The 15829-nt window shown below is 34.4% G+C and overlaps 1 protein-coding gene across 4 annotated transcripts; it reads right to left on the reverse strand.

The window, feature by feature from the left end:
* Positions 1-153: 153 nt before the first annotated feature.
* LOC138325522 (kinase D-interacting substrate of 220 kDa-like) lies at positions 154-13252 on the reverse strand. Of its 4 annotated transcripts, XM_069271244.1 has the most exons (3): positions 13131-13252; positions 12693-13000; positions 154-3644 (listed from the first exon to the last, which is right to left on the reverse strand). In XM_069271244.1, exon 3 carries the CDS (start codon positions 3043-3045, stop codon positions 1582-1584), a length of 1464 nt encoding a protein of 487 aa, XP_069127345.1. In that variant the 5' UTR covers positions 3046-3644; positions 12693-13000; positions 13131-13252; the 3' UTR covers positions 154-1581. The 4 variants fall into 4 exon arrangements, with proteins under 4 accessions (XP_069127345.1, XP_069127348.1, XP_069127346.1 ...); XM_069271247.1 differs by lacking the exons at positions 12693-13000; positions 13131-13252 and adding an exon at positions 11091-11202; XM_069271245.1 differs by lacking the exons at positions 12693-13000; positions 13131-13252 and adding an exon at positions 5371-5723.
* Between the last annotated feature and the right edge of the window lie 2577 nt (positions 13253-15829).

Genomic DNA, 15829 nt, shown 5'->3' on the forward strand with positions numbered 1-15829 from the left:
CAATGTCATTGTGCTTTGTATCCATATTTAGCTCGTCTATGGAAGGGAGGGGCTTTTGGAATCACCCTGGCGTCTGCGTCGATTAAGGTTCTGGTGCAAGTGTTTTGAATTACACTGAATGCCTACTGAATTCTAACAATTACACAAATCCTCTTTTGCAAGTAAGAATAAAATTTAATAAAATATTCCATATCCCTTTCAAACAATGTTAACGTAACAAGAATGTATTCAACAAAAATGCATTTCTATAAAAATAATAAATTTTATAAGAAATTTCCATTAGAAACAAAAACTTAAAATTCTCCTTCAAATCATATTGATTTATCGTTTGGGCATAAATGGTTATGCTATCGTCTTACAGCATGGTACGATAAGAAATGAAAATTTGAAGTTATTTATTTACATATGGGACGAATCTCAAGTACCCTATACAACGTTCGAACAGGGGCTTGTTGTATATGGCTAGCTTATCATGGCGTGGATAAATATACACAGCACATAAATCTATACACGGTTGTCAACATAAGAAAATAAATCAAGGGCTGTTGGGCTTTAACTCGTATAAACATAAATATTATCTTATTATCTGTCATCTCAATTGGAAATTTCACATTTGTTAAATTTGTATTTTATATGGTCTAAATTCCACTTACAAAAAAGGCGCCATGTAATTCTAAGCCGTTAAGTTCTGTATCTGATTCTAAATATTTTCAGTTTGAAAATGATATGTTGATTTTTAAAATGTTATGACTTAAAGCATGAAACAACGCGTTGAAAAGACATGTAAGAGATTTCAAAAAGCAATTAAACCTACAAAAATACTTGTAATACATCAAGAACTCGTTTGGAAATATAGCGAGACTCATGATAACCCTCTTTTCTCTTGGGAAAAAAGCCAAAACTTTTTCCTATATGTTAAGAAATAAAGGGAAACAGATTACAAGGTTATACACATTCACCACTTTTGATTCCTTGCTAAGCGATATTTGGTCAGATAGCGTTTAAGATATGGTTAACCAAAATCAATATCACAGACATATGCTATGTAAAAACATCACAAGTAAATATATAAACAATTTTCTAAAATATGAAGTAACAAATTATGAAAACAACGACTTTCGCCAAATCGACACTGAAAATACGTTTGCAAGAGGCGATTCGATCCTTTGTAAGTATTTTAAAAGTCCATTGTAATTTGTCAGAACCTGATGTCACCGGGACCGGCATATTTAGTCGATGTGATCAGATTTCCTGATTATCCAGGCTTTAGTTATAAATTAAGAAGAAAAATGTCATACTATTACACGGGAATACAGAGGGAGCGGATTAGATAAGGGCCGGTTTTGAAAAGTTATACATATTTCCGAACAAACGTTGATTCTACAACAGTTATCGAAAAGATGGTTTTTCAAATTAAGAAAATATCCAAATTAGAAGCATGTACTAGACATACAAAAACTGATTTCTTTGAATAAGAATCCAAAGGTTCCAAAAACGTAGTTCCAAACGCACGTCGTTTATTTACCACTATGTTTCGACTATTCTTATTTCTTAGGTTATTCACACAAGTTATTCGTAATACTAGGTATAATGCGCAACTCGGCTCTGTCTGCCGTGCGAGTCGCCACCGGAAGTAGTTCCATTTGTCATTCGGGCTGCCTCCTTTTTCGTTGACGTTCCACTACTAATGGATTCACTACTAGATCCCATCGAGCCGTCCATGGATGAGGATGACTGTTTCCCCGATTGTACTGTGGATGTTCTGCGTTTTGACTGTTCCTGTTGTTTCTGTTGCTGCGCCTGTTGTTGGCTATGACCCTGTTGCTGCTGCTGTGATTGCTTTCGCTGCCTTCCTGTTTCTGCTGTGTTTTGTTTGGTTATGGAACTTGTTGATCGTTTGCTCCTTTTGCCTTTCTCGTCCTCGTTTGGGTCCTCGGATGGGGCTGGTGTTAGCGGTGCATCAAGATAAGAAAGATCGGCCGGAGCTATCTTTATCCCATCCCGGTAGGATGGTGTACATTGGTATTCGTAATGGCGATACAGCCGTTTGAATTCAACCCTCCAACTGAAGTAGGGGCCGTCTCGTCCATTGGAGGAACTAAGCTTTGAATCATATGCTGATCTTGGGCGTCCGGATTTCATGCCCTCGCTGACTGGAAGCACGCCAGGGACAACAAGATGGAAAAGATATTCCGGATTATTTCGGAAATCGGATAGTGGAGCACAGCGAAGAATCATCTTTTCGTCTCTCTCGTTGGGTTCCAGTTCGCGTCTGACAAAGTTCCGGTAGCTGACTACCGTTCGATCATGGCCGTAAAGACTTGAAGCACTGCTGCTACTTGATGCCGAGTCTCTACGTGCCATAAGGAACGCTGTCTTTGGACGCGTTCGGAAAGAACGCCTAGATATAGACCCAAAATCCGAAAGAGTTCGAGAATTGAGACAATCTCGTGAAAGTCTGATATTCAAAGAGGGTATTTGTGACAACGACTCATTGTCGGCGTCTTCTTGTGTTTGGTTTTCAGCAGCCTCAATTGTTTCTGCGATTTTTCTCATTTTCAACCTGTAGGCTTCGTCAAGAGCTGTGTATCCGTCGCGATTTTTCTTGTCGAACGCAAACTTGTATTTCCATTGAGCCTGGGTTATGACTTTGACGAGATTCAAATTCCCACTGCGAACAGCATAATGGAGTGCTGTATTACCCCATTTGTCTTGTTCTAGTAAGTCAAAATCTATTGCATTAAGGAACACTCTCGCGAGTTCTACACGTGTGTATATACAAGCAAGATGCAGCACTGTCATTCCATACTTGTCACAGTTTTCTAAACTGGCGCCCTTTTCAATGAGCAAACGAGCTATGCCGGTGCCCCATACTTCCGGTTCCATCAAAGGACATAACATGATGGGTGTGCGGCCATTTTCATCTGTCTTTTCCATTTCGATGCCAAGGTCAATAAAGAAACGGACTTGCTGGAAATACTCCAGTTTGATTATGTCCGTTAGCTGTGTTATAGGCTTAGCCTTTCCGAATCGTTTAGCCCTCATCTTGAGAATAATTTGCAGCTGAATTCTGTACTTATATAAAATTATTCATTCCACTAAATAATAAAATTCGTTACACTTAAAATGAATGACTCACATGAAATATTCCAAACTTTTCTCTTTAAGTATCGATTGCGAGAAGACACTTCAAGTGGAAATCTTCAAGAGAACAAACAAATCCGTAGTCGTTTTCCACAGATACCAAACACGTATATGGCAGGTTTGGTGCTTCATGCCCGCCCGAGTGTTAGTTTTTTGGAGGAAGGGGTGTCAGTTTCAATAATTCCCTTTTGTTGTGTTCGAAATACCACCACTTTGCTTTGACGACGTTTAGAGTAAATAGTTATTATTTCGACTGCAATTTATCTCCAATTATCTGTACGGCACGTGAAGGGTTTTTAAATATCCAGTACTCAATCCACTGTGTTGTCACATTGTTTATGTCCGGGAACAACCTTCGCGTTTTTTTCTTTTTCTTCACCGAACTCCTTTTAAATGACAGCAGGAGGCCCAAATGAAATTACGGAGAGAGTAGCGTGGTAATTTATAGCGGGCTAGGATTGTTCTTCGGCTATCCGTGTGACCCGTAGATTCTGCGTCAACTGTAAATAACAAAAAATGTGTATCAGTTTAACTGAGAACCTTTTATCATTGGGATAAGTATACCATTGTAAGAACCTTTGTAAAAGGTACAAACAAATTAAGTTATAGCATTATCTATTACCTGCATACTGATTGCACCATACATAAATCAAACATCCATTTGGAATAGGCTGTACTTTTTGTTAATGCTGTGACAAAAGAATGGAATAAAGCGACAACATAGAAATTATAGGATATCGGGTTCTTTTATTTCGGAACAAAGCACTAAACCAGAATTGTTTTGCTCCGAATGCTTTTTAACTAAGAACATAAAATAACCAATTGTCACAATTAAACGTGCACGAAGTCTAAAATGTTCACTTATAAAATAACTGTAAGGAATATTAAGTTTTTCGTAAGAATTTTTGTATCTAATCAACATACGTTTTCTTAATCCTCTGCGACCAAATGCGAGAAAATTGGATGCGATTAGATATGAGAGGTCAGTTCAACTTGATCCTGTTAATTTCCCCCATTTTGGAATATTCTCACTTAGTTACATTTTACATTGCTGTTTTTAGGTTTTAAGCGGTTCACAACGTAAGATAACATTTTACTAGATATTACATAATTTAACGTAATATCAACAAATCAGATCAATTAATTCAATGAACCTATCGGCGTTAATCCTTTTTGATTGAATAATAGGATATAACAAGCGAACAACAGCTTAACTTTATAATGCTGTGAGTTAGATATACAAAACTACAATACGAAAGAGAAGGCAATTTAAAGCAAAGAGAATATCTTTTATAATCTCCCTTTAAAGAAGACAATAATGATGGTTCTCACACTGGATGATAATATATTAATAGCTTCAATAATCGAATTATGAATAAGAAATACCGGGTATTATACCGTAAATTGGTTTCATTACTTTTCAAATACACGACGACGAACATTTTCAGAGTATTAGAGGAACTACTGCTACCAAAGGATCAACTTCCTCATTACATTGTATCAATTGTAATTTCTGTATATAAATTTTAGTGAAATTTCCAACAAACGTAACAAACCCCCAAAATAAAAATTCCACAATGCACAATATTCATGGTCTTCTACATCGATAATTTTCAATCAATTTATGAAAACAATGATAAGTACAATATCGACAATTCTACTTAGGCTACCTTCGATACTGACGTCATTTACTGACCTTTCAACTTAATCTGTGTCAGATACCATTTCGTTTGATATTATGACTAAAAACTATACCTATGTACCTGCATACACAATTCTGTATCCTTATAACTAGGAGTTTTGAAGCAAACGCTTCCACAAGACATAATCCATATATATCGCGGCGATGATTAAGAAGTAGTACCCTCAAAATACCCACGAAACAATTGTATACTATAAGTAAATACCTTGTTTTGTCTGTATAAAATACAATACTCCAGTACGTTCCTGAGCCTCGCCCTGTCTGTAATGTCTATAGAGAATTATTGAGCGTTGCCTTAGTATATACCCCCTCGTACCGGAAAGATAAACAGCAACATCGATTTGTCGAACCACAAACTAAATACCTGCTCTGCAACGTCACTAGTAAATGCGATCTATATATCGGAGTTATAAAAACTGACTTGATGAGTACCAACATACAATACCCGTAAGCAGGGACTTCGACTACATTAAGAGTCTCTTGCCATAAGGAGATTTAGTGATAAGTATATACAATATCCATACCAGAAATGATTGGTTCTTCACGGCTCCAATATCATCCAGATTGTCGCGAAATCATTGGCGTCCAAACTATTTCCTTAGTCACATGACAGTAATTCCATCCTAAGGATAACTTGCCGGGTCTATCAGCAGATAGATAAGTATTTGGTATCACCCATATCTCATCCTTCTAGTTTCGTATTCTTATAATGGTTTCCATAGTCAAAGGGCACACTTCATGATATGTTCGAATTCACTCTCAGTACTAACATAACACTCTGCTTGTTTTATGTCATACACGAGAATCACACAATAATTATTAAATGTTACCTATGTAAGTCTGTGTGTATGTCTTCTCATTACTTACTTACACAGGTAAACGTAATACATGTATATAAGGAAAAGTCAGAGACAAGCCAAGACCCGCATTTCTTCGCAAACAATTTATCTCCACGCACCAAGCATTCCCGAGGTCAGAGGTCAGATAATTTATATGCTTCAGGCTTGTATTGAAAAGATATTACCATATGATATACGGTATTAGCGATCTTAACAACTCTGCAAGTGATTTCTAGCCGTTCGAAAGTGAAAAAGAACAAAAACGACATTGTACTTTACTAGAAACACAAGAGTACAATGCTGACAATTGAAAGCGTCAACTAGGTTAAGGATTTAGAAAAATTGATCATGGCGAAATATGATTTATAGCTGACGGTAACATATTAGTTAAAGTAAAAATGTCTTAGGTGTATCTTAGGTAAACAAACTTTCAGTTCTAATGAACATATAGGGTCACGCTTCATTGATTTCAATTTGGGGTTTTAATTTGGATATGTAAACACAGTTCCGGTTAGAATGGAGTCTTTGTTGAATTTGTCATTAGCTTATTTCACTGTATAAAGCAATGTTAATCGGATGCAATTAAGCTTACACAGTAAATAGCTACAAGCATGTTTACGTATTATTTGGCGATATTTCATAACGGATTTCAGTCATTAAGAACTAAACTACATGCGTCGCGTCTTTTTCACAGATATTCCACTGGATCGACCTTCCCAGTAAATATAGCTACCTATTTTATAAATAAAAATAAAATGTTATTTGAAGTATAATTAAAATCCGAGTGTATATTTAAAAGTCTATCGCTATATTTTCATGTTGACTTTCTTTGTGTATTAGTGATATCCGGTAAATATATTGTAAGTGAAACAAACGACTGACATTATCTTTTTTAATTACCTGTACCTAAACCTTACTTATGAACTATAGTCACGACACGGGTGAATTAAAAACACATATAAGACCTAGATGCCAGCTTGCTGACATTACACCTATAAACTGTTAGAATTTTCAGGTATTCCACACAAACAAAATGTGAATAATTTATGAGAAAATCGTTGTAGATTACACGAAAACGACTCACCAATTCACCAACATTCGCCAATATACTTCAACCAGTTCAAGAAGGTCACACAAAACAACCCTGAATATTAACGAATATCTCAGCCAGGGTTAAAACATTTCTGTCAGTAATTGTTTCAAAAGAAATTCCATACATGTAAAAGACAAATTACAACCATACACTGTTGCATTGTAATATCCAGGTCTAGGTTCCCCTCAAAACACATACCTAATTTTTTTCTGATAGAAGTTTTCAGATTCGAGTTACTATTTGATCGATAATGAATTCCAATCTGGATATTATTTCTTGTATTTCAGATGATTTCCCCCAATGAAGAGATATCTGTGCAGTAGTTACATTATCGTGAGGCAATGATACAACAATACATATTCACAGGTGAAAGTAGAGTTATTAACAAAGTTCATCATTCACTAGCGCACGCGTTTTCGATGCAGGCCTGCTTTTGGCAAAGATCATATTGGATTTGCGAAGTATTTGCGAATTGCTTCTCTGACGAAGCCGGCACATTTCAGGGTGAAAAAAGTATCTTTCATCGTTGTCTATAGATACTCACACTAGGGATCGAAATTGTTGTATATTGGCTTCTTTGAAAAGTAATCCTTAATTAATTATATCCATAATTTTAACGCTAAGCTTCAACGAATGACGCCAATCCTTCCCCCAGTCACGGACGAAATTTGAAATAAATATAAGGCTGTGACTTGTGATTCATTTCTACTAGCGCAAAGTGCTGCAAGTGGACGAGAACTTATTCTCCTGTATATAACCAATTCGATACGAATTACAATGTATGCCTGTGTAAATAGGATAGATTCAGGTCTTTTAAAATGTTTAATATCGAGGAGAGATACTCGCACCTTTTCAAGGATGCCAGGACAAGAGAGCATGTCATATACACGTTTTATCAACTCACTATATATTAACATGTATGCCATTGAAAGTATTTTATATTAAAGAATTAATTAGAATTTATGTATTTTCGTTAACAGATTTACTCTTAATTTTGAATATCGAGAAATTTTGTCCTTATACCAATATGATTCACGTCGATCAATATTCGACCACTTTACGCCCGTAAGGAACCGTACCTAAAATTTATTAATGAAAACGTGGACGCGATTGTGAATTGTTTGGTAAGTCGCTATACAGGTAAATAGATCAAAGTCACATTGTCACAAGCGCTACCTGTTCGGTCTTAAGTGGTAGTTTTGACAAACATTAAAGTTTCAATATAGACAATCTTATCACCTGAATAGAAAGTCTATACCACCTTATACTTACCTGTATAGGTGAGTTATGCCCGCCACCGTACAGGTATATGATAAGTCTATTTTATTTGCCTGTATGGACAATATATCAACAGTGTTTGGAATGTAAGTATTTACCTATACTAATCCATCCCCTTCTGTGATTGAAGGACGGACTCCCTTCTAAGGTCCCCATTTAAACTATCACCAGTGGGCGCCCTGCCCTTACATTACGGTATAAGACCGCCAGCTAATTTGTCGTACCGTTGTCATTTAAAGTAAATATTACGGAACTCCCAAGATTGTTTTACAATCCTATAATACATTATATGATGCACTTTTGACAATGTACAACCGTGCTCAGTGACCTTCCATTACCTGGTATGTTTTTACATGTTAGTTTTTACTTATGCCAGATATATATCTGCCAATTAAGTAATAAAATATGAAAATAATATTTATGCAGACGATAATGTTGGAATTGTAAAGCTATTTCAATTACAGTGACTATGGGTGCCATCATTGACATCAAGACTTCTTAATCCCTTTCATAATGTCCTCATTCATGATGTCCACACAACGTGATTTATAAGGTTTTTTTTCACAAGGAAGTTACAGTAATCTTGTAATATGCAAAGACGAAATAGGTCAAAACTCGCTTGTGGAACACCAAAAAGGGAGAAAAAAGACCTGAGAGTCAATTCATTTAAACTTTCTTTAAGATGACTTCTAAGTCCTTTTTTATGTGTACCAATAATACACGACGAGATGCGTTTGCTTTCTTATTTCGAAGAACAATTGTATTTCACTATTTCTTGAAATGAAGAGAATTGCAGAATTTTAGTATTTTCTCTCTAATAGTGCTACATATAGAAAAAATGTTTGGAATGTCAAATTTGTCTTTCGAAATGATTTCGCATGGTTGTCTTGACACAGAACTTGATTAAGCACCAGATAAAACGTTCTTTGCGATCCTGATATTGATTTCGTGGAAATACAGCCTTCAAGATCATTTATACCTCTGATCATCAAAACGAGAATCTGTAGCTGTTTGTGAGCATGTTTAACTCATCAAAGCTAAACTTTAAGAGCATTTGCAAAATCGATTGTATATTCTATATCTAAAACTCATTTTTTACTTTCCAATGTACATGTATATACATGAACGGATATTTAGTTTTATCCTTGGTGAGTGGAATTGCATGTGAAATATTATGAAAGCTCCCGTGGCGTTGAATAATACTTTAAACAAACCGTCATTGACTGTACAAATTCGTGATCGGTTGATCGATTGTACAAATCGATGAGCACAACAGCTAGAAGGCCAGAGCTTCCATAACCTCGACCACCGGTGTAGGCATACAACTCTAATGTCTATCAACAAAAGTGGTATTAAAATGGGGGTGAAGTTCTTTTCTGTAGAGCCCCATTGAAAAAGAATTTAGACCATATGATATGTCGCATGAGAAGATATTTCACACTATTGAAAAATCTGTAGATATAGAGGGAATGGGTCCTTTCACACCTCTCAGAACTACGGACTTCTAACTGATTACAATATATCAAATCTATTGAAGGCAAACACAGCTGCAAGATGCATGTTTTATTCATGCAATCGACATTTTCTGATCTATTATCAAATCAGAAAACTTTTAATATACATTTGATTTAAAAATATGGTATTCAGTTGTGATTCATTTGTGTAAAAGTCACACGGTTATATGTAAACTCATTTGACAAAGAGAGTGCAAACTCATTTATAATTCTCTTTAAAGCTGTGCCTACTATCTAGTTAAGCCAAAGACCCAACTAGACGAACATTAATTACCCCTAATTACATCAGTGCACTTAAAATTCTAGTGTATGCATCGTTAGCGAAAATATGTTATTGATAGAATGCACCCTAAATATCATAGTCATTAAAGTGATTGATCGGAAGCTTTCGCCAATGTTCAGCGAAGTGGATTATGTCAAGCTTCGTATTGACAAATAGACAATGATGTCACCAACGAAACTTATAAATTATATATATAGTATGTGAGTGTCACTCCAATTTACTAAAACGCGGTTGTAATTGATATACTACATTGTATAAGTTTATGTATAACAAATTGGCCACCCCTTTTAGTTAAAAAGCGAAGGTACTTTTAGGAGGCGATGGGAACGTTAATTGCTGACAAAACTCTGATGGTATCCTCATTCCATTTGCAAAATTGACATTTCGATTTCTTTACAAGAGTGTATTGGATATTGTATACATGTCTTCGTTGTAAAGAAATTGATCAAATGGGGTTTTATTTATTTATTGAACAATATGCAAAGTATGTATGAATAACATTCTAATTTGAAACATTTCCCCATATAACATTAAAGGCAGATCCACATGATCAACTGACGAACGAACTTCCATTAATGTCAACGAAATAGCCAATGATATATTTAAACGAAGTGGCATGATAGATGTGTATTTCAACAATTGTAACTTCACTTGAAATATATATAGATACAAATAATATCGGTTGGGAACGATGATACCATATTAAATATTTGTTACATTCAAGTATCTACTGGAACTATTTTCAACTTCCATATCATTTCCCCTCCCTACTTTATAAATATATAAGAAACTGTTCTCACGCTACCAACTATTTTTTTATAAAGATAAAGCTGAGTAAACATTAAATTAACACACAACTAAATTTCAATTTACATTAATTTCAAAGCGGAAAGAGAAAGACATACGAGAACATTATTTTAGCAATATTATGAATAATAGTAGACAGCGATGCTTCTGAGAGGACCATCTATGAATCAGCAATGTCCATATAGAGAGAAATGGATTTATAGGTAAACCCTTTAACTTACAATATTGGATTTACCTCCATACTTTAATACATATACGTATAATCCAAGCAAGCATGTCATGCTTATGCATTCAGTGTTGTTCATCACATATCCGACAATATCTACAGGATTTAAAAAGGCTGTTGATAATAAAAGGAAGCTAAACTCATATTTACCTGCAGTAATGTTATTGAGGCATTAAAACGTATTAACGGTTAAAGTAACTTTACCTGTATATTTCCTGCACAGGTGTTGCGTCTTCTATAACATCATGTAAAGTGATGTGTTTTTGTATATTCATGTTGTTTTGTACACAGGTGAATATCAATAACGCCTTTTAAAGTAGGATTTCAGACACAACCTTACACGTTAGCGGTGATAAGATCTCCACATGACATCATGTATACCTGTAGCTTGACAGATATTACCATACACGACTCAATACGCGAAACTGTCGTTATAAGAAGTATGCTAACGTCAGTTAAACGAGAAAATTGAGGGAACATATTCTTATATTTTTTTTTCAAGTTCTTATCGCTCATACAAATAAAAATTAATAAAACTAACAAGTTCCTACGGCTTTCAATGTAAATCTTTGTTACAACTGTAAAGTTCCAAACTGTAACTATATTATTTTCTGATATAATATATAAGCCCATGGTACAACTAACAAGTGAATTAACAACTAACAACATTCAGGCAATCAAGAAAGAAACCTTAGCTACATCTAACAAGCCCTAGAATCACAACTGTATGACACACCATCTCCTCAATGTTACTTACAAATTATTATTCTGAAACAATTACCAGATCCTTGATAAAGCGTATAACAAATAATTATAACAAAATCCTTTGCACAAGAAACAATTTTGTCTCTGAATCAATCAACCATTCCTGTTACACCTGATTTGTCCCTGATATAACTAACAAGCTCTCGGTGAAAGAAAAAATCCCAATGGAAGTTTCAAGTCCCTTATACAGCTACCTTCAGCCTGCCCCTAATCTAATACCCAAATTTCAAGTCTTGTTATCATCTACTGTTGGCACGCCGATCCCAAGTATCTGATACAAATCCCTGATGTAACTAACAAGTTCTTGGTAAAAGAAACAATCTCCACACAAGTGACATATCCGTTTGACAGCTACCTTAAACAAAATCCTAATCTAATACCCGAATTCCGTGTGTAGTTATTGTCTACTGTTAGCCGATACGATATCTTTTTGTTTGTTTGCTTTGATCTTCTGTCGAATATGAAACATTTAAGACAACTCACAATACTAACCTGACACGACATATTTAAATATATACCAATGCTATTTACTTTATGAAATTTTATTTGTTAAGAAAAAAAAAGAAATCTCTTTGATGATGAAAATTATAACCCCCCCCCCTCAAAAAAAAAAAAAAAAAAAAAAAAAAAACATAAAAAAATGTATAACTTCCAACGTCCATTTCTGAATTTTCTTTTAACGAAAATGTATCAATTGTATTCATTAAAATGAACGGAACATCATTATTGAGAAATAAATATACGTAATCAAATACTCACGATAAATGAAAATGTGTTCACATAGTTTTGTTGTTGAGTGGATTATAACGATCAGTTTTGTAACATAACATTGAATCGTAGTCATAATCAAGTTTTCATGTTGAAAACTAGTCTAAAAATAATCTTTGCTTAAAACTATTTTTGGTTTGTGTAAATCTGATAATGGTGCCGTAATGATTTCATCAATGAAGTAAAATGTGCAATAAATATGTCGTAAACTAGAGGGCATATTCTTTTATCGATATTTTGAAATTCAAATTGTATTATAAACAAAATACTTACCAGCAATGTGTTTTGTTGTGGTTGTCAGGGTACCATTTCCACGGATGACACAAGGATGAGTGACCAATACTATGACCGGTACTTAACCTCGTTACAACTCCAGGAAGCGTCACCAATACCCCAACCCTTCTGTTGAAAAGGTATTTCTAAACGAACGCTCCTATGTCCAGATAGTTACTATTGACTTTAAGGCTATTCGGCCCAGGCATTCAATCCACATACGATAGAAAGCGCCAGGTATGGGAGATTCACACTGAGCACGTCACAGGTGAAAAAGGAATATCTGGGTACCTGCCAAGCTATTGAACCTGTAAAATATCACCAAATGGTATACACATAGAATTCAAAAGTGGTTAACAGATAAATCCAATATGCCGCGGTGGATAAAGGTTTTCCTTTTTAAACAGATCAATCGTCTGTGTGTGTTGTAGACTATACCTGTACAGATTCGACACTGGGTTCCTCTGTTTGTGAAAATTATCTAATGTTTGTACTTTACATACATTTACAAAGCAGTGTATGACTAACCTATTCGTACTGTTCAAACATGATTAGTGTTTTTTGGGGGTTGTGTGGCTCTTCAGCAGGGTATAGCAACGAGATGACAAAGTAAAACTTTCCATACAGCACACCTTCTTTCATGTGCCACCTTCTGCATGATAAGTGCAATTAAGTGCATTGCTATGCTATTTCGCTTCCTTTATTACATTTGTTTTCGATGTTAGCTTCAAACACTTGTACATTAACAATAGTATATTATGAATATTGCTACCTATCTCGAGTGTTTGTTTTCAGGTAAATCAATACTTTTAACAAGTACTAACTTTGAACGCTGAGAACTCCCAAAGCAGCATTAAACTATTTCCCCATATCGATCTCGGTGATGCTGGCAACCGAAAGAGTAAAAGCGAAATAGAATATCTGAAAATATTTTATGACAAGGAGCATTATCTGCATTTTAGATGATTAAGACGTTTGCATAAAAAAGAAATACTCCCAGCAATGCTGAATCCCTACTTATGCTGGGTGAGTACAGAGGTGAAATATACATGTATTACTGAAGCAATGGTGCCATGGTCCGATATTTACAGGTCGATTAGTTTTATATATGAACTATTTCTTATCTATGTTTCTTAATTTCATAAATCCACTAACCTCCTTTATATGATAAGGCAATATCATAACATATACATGTATAGTGCAAGCACAATGGAATTTGATTTCTCTTAAGGAGATAAAACTTATTTTCCACGAAGAAAGAAGAAAATATGAATATATATATACATAATGTTTCAAAGGATGAAAAGGCATTTATCCCTTTGTTTTATTTAAACTTTAAAAAAAGATCATTGGGGTATGCAAAACTTCTTGTTTGTAAACTGTGTGAAGCTGCCTAGCGGATTCTCACAAAAGTTTGCAAACAATTCCTTTGAGTTTCCAAGGGATTATTTCTTTGAAATCAATACGCAACGTCTGTCTCTCTAGTGACGTCACGATAATGTCAGGTTTTTACGTGATTCTCGGATTTTTTCATCATAGAGGTAAGAAGAAAAGAATGGACTGATGAGAAAATCGGATTTCGTATGAAAACAAAGAAAAAATTTACAATCCATTAAACATGTAAACATGTGATTCGTCTATGAAGAACTAGTATAAGGCTTTCTGAATTCCTTCCACGCATCTACTGAACAATTTGATATACAAATAGTACCAAACGTACATTCAAAAACAAATTAAACAGATAGACATCAGTAATGACAAATCCCAAAGGCATGGACTAATTCTTCAGTGTCGTATTACAGCTAACAAGGTAAGTATATTTCATTTATACAATTTTAATTGATTTAATACAATATAAAAACCATTAGAGTAGAAGGAAGTTATTAGAATCGATATATATATGTAGACCCTTAGTATGAGTATAGATAAATGTTATCAGCTAGAAATACATTTATCGCTATACAAGTCCGTGAGAAACTACTCTCGCTGACATTTATAATTAGTTATTTTTATCTCCATACGGACAAAAGAAAACCAACAACTCGAAAATAGAAAAAGCTCGTATTTTTATTTACATCATTGATTTCATAAGGGATATTTTAAACAATACAATGCGCATTTAAAATAGCTGTATTAATTACTTAATTATATTATTGAGCTTTCAGGCTTAAATCTGTTAAATTCTTGAGCTAGCGTTTTAACGTTTCTAACTCTTTTGTCATAACAATACATAAGACGAGTTTTGGGGATACGCTTCATCATACTGAGTAACACGATAATGGCGGGGAAGTTTTGTTGTTATCAACGCAATTGATTTTTTTTATAAAATTCATACATACAAAAGAGTGTAATAAAATATCTCATTCTTATATCGTGTTCGTATTTTATTTATCTTCTCTTACTATGGTATCTGCAAACAAAATAAATGTTGCAATGAAAAACAAATTCACTTTAGTTACCTACTGAATTTGTTCTAAATTAAACACAAAGTAGACCTATCTAGATCACTTTGTTGGAAGCTGTAATTTTACTTATACATGTTTTTTTTAATTTTCTTAACCAGGTATTAAATACATCCAATTATAAACGTTGACTTTTAATACGTTAATGTGTATTTCTGGATAATCTTTTTCGATATACAATACCGCATTAGGATCGGCCTGAGGATAATGAACTTATAATGTGTTGGTTTTATAATCGCCTTATATCGCTAGACTGCAACAATACAAACCGTAACCAATTGGTAGATCATATAGATATACGTAAAATGTATTATAATGAATGAAATGCAAGTCAATATTTCGCGGTTACCTATACGGGAAATCTTCACGGAGATTACCTTTTGCAATTCCTTGGAACTATTGTTCTTCGGTACGTCAATTAATGAATTTATATTTCCTTGGTGATCAGAATTTACAAATTTCATTAAAATTGCAAAAAATAGCAAAATTATACCGCGCACTAAGTAAACTCGCTTTACAATATTATTACTGATGAAATTGATATTTAAATTCAATACAATTTTAAGGTATCGATTATACAAGTTATACCACAGAAATATTTTTTCAGAACAACTTAAAGGACCATGTACTTACATTATTTATTCAATATGACCGTAAAAAATAAATTGTATCTAC

The sequence above is a fragment of the Argopecten irradians genome, chromosome 6 (assembly GCF_041381155.1).
Source record: "Argopecten irradians isolate NY chromosome 6, Ai_NY, whole genome shotgun sequence".
Classification (NCBI taxonomy): Eukaryota; Metazoa; Mollusca; class Bivalvia; order Pectinida; family Pectinidae; genus Argopecten; species Argopecten irradians.

Excerpts from the sequence above, each read along its gene's own strand:
- LOC138325522 (XM_069271244.1), bottom strand. The coding sequence starts at position 3,045 with ATGAGGGCTAAACGATTCGGAAAGGCTAAGCCTATAACACAGCTAACG.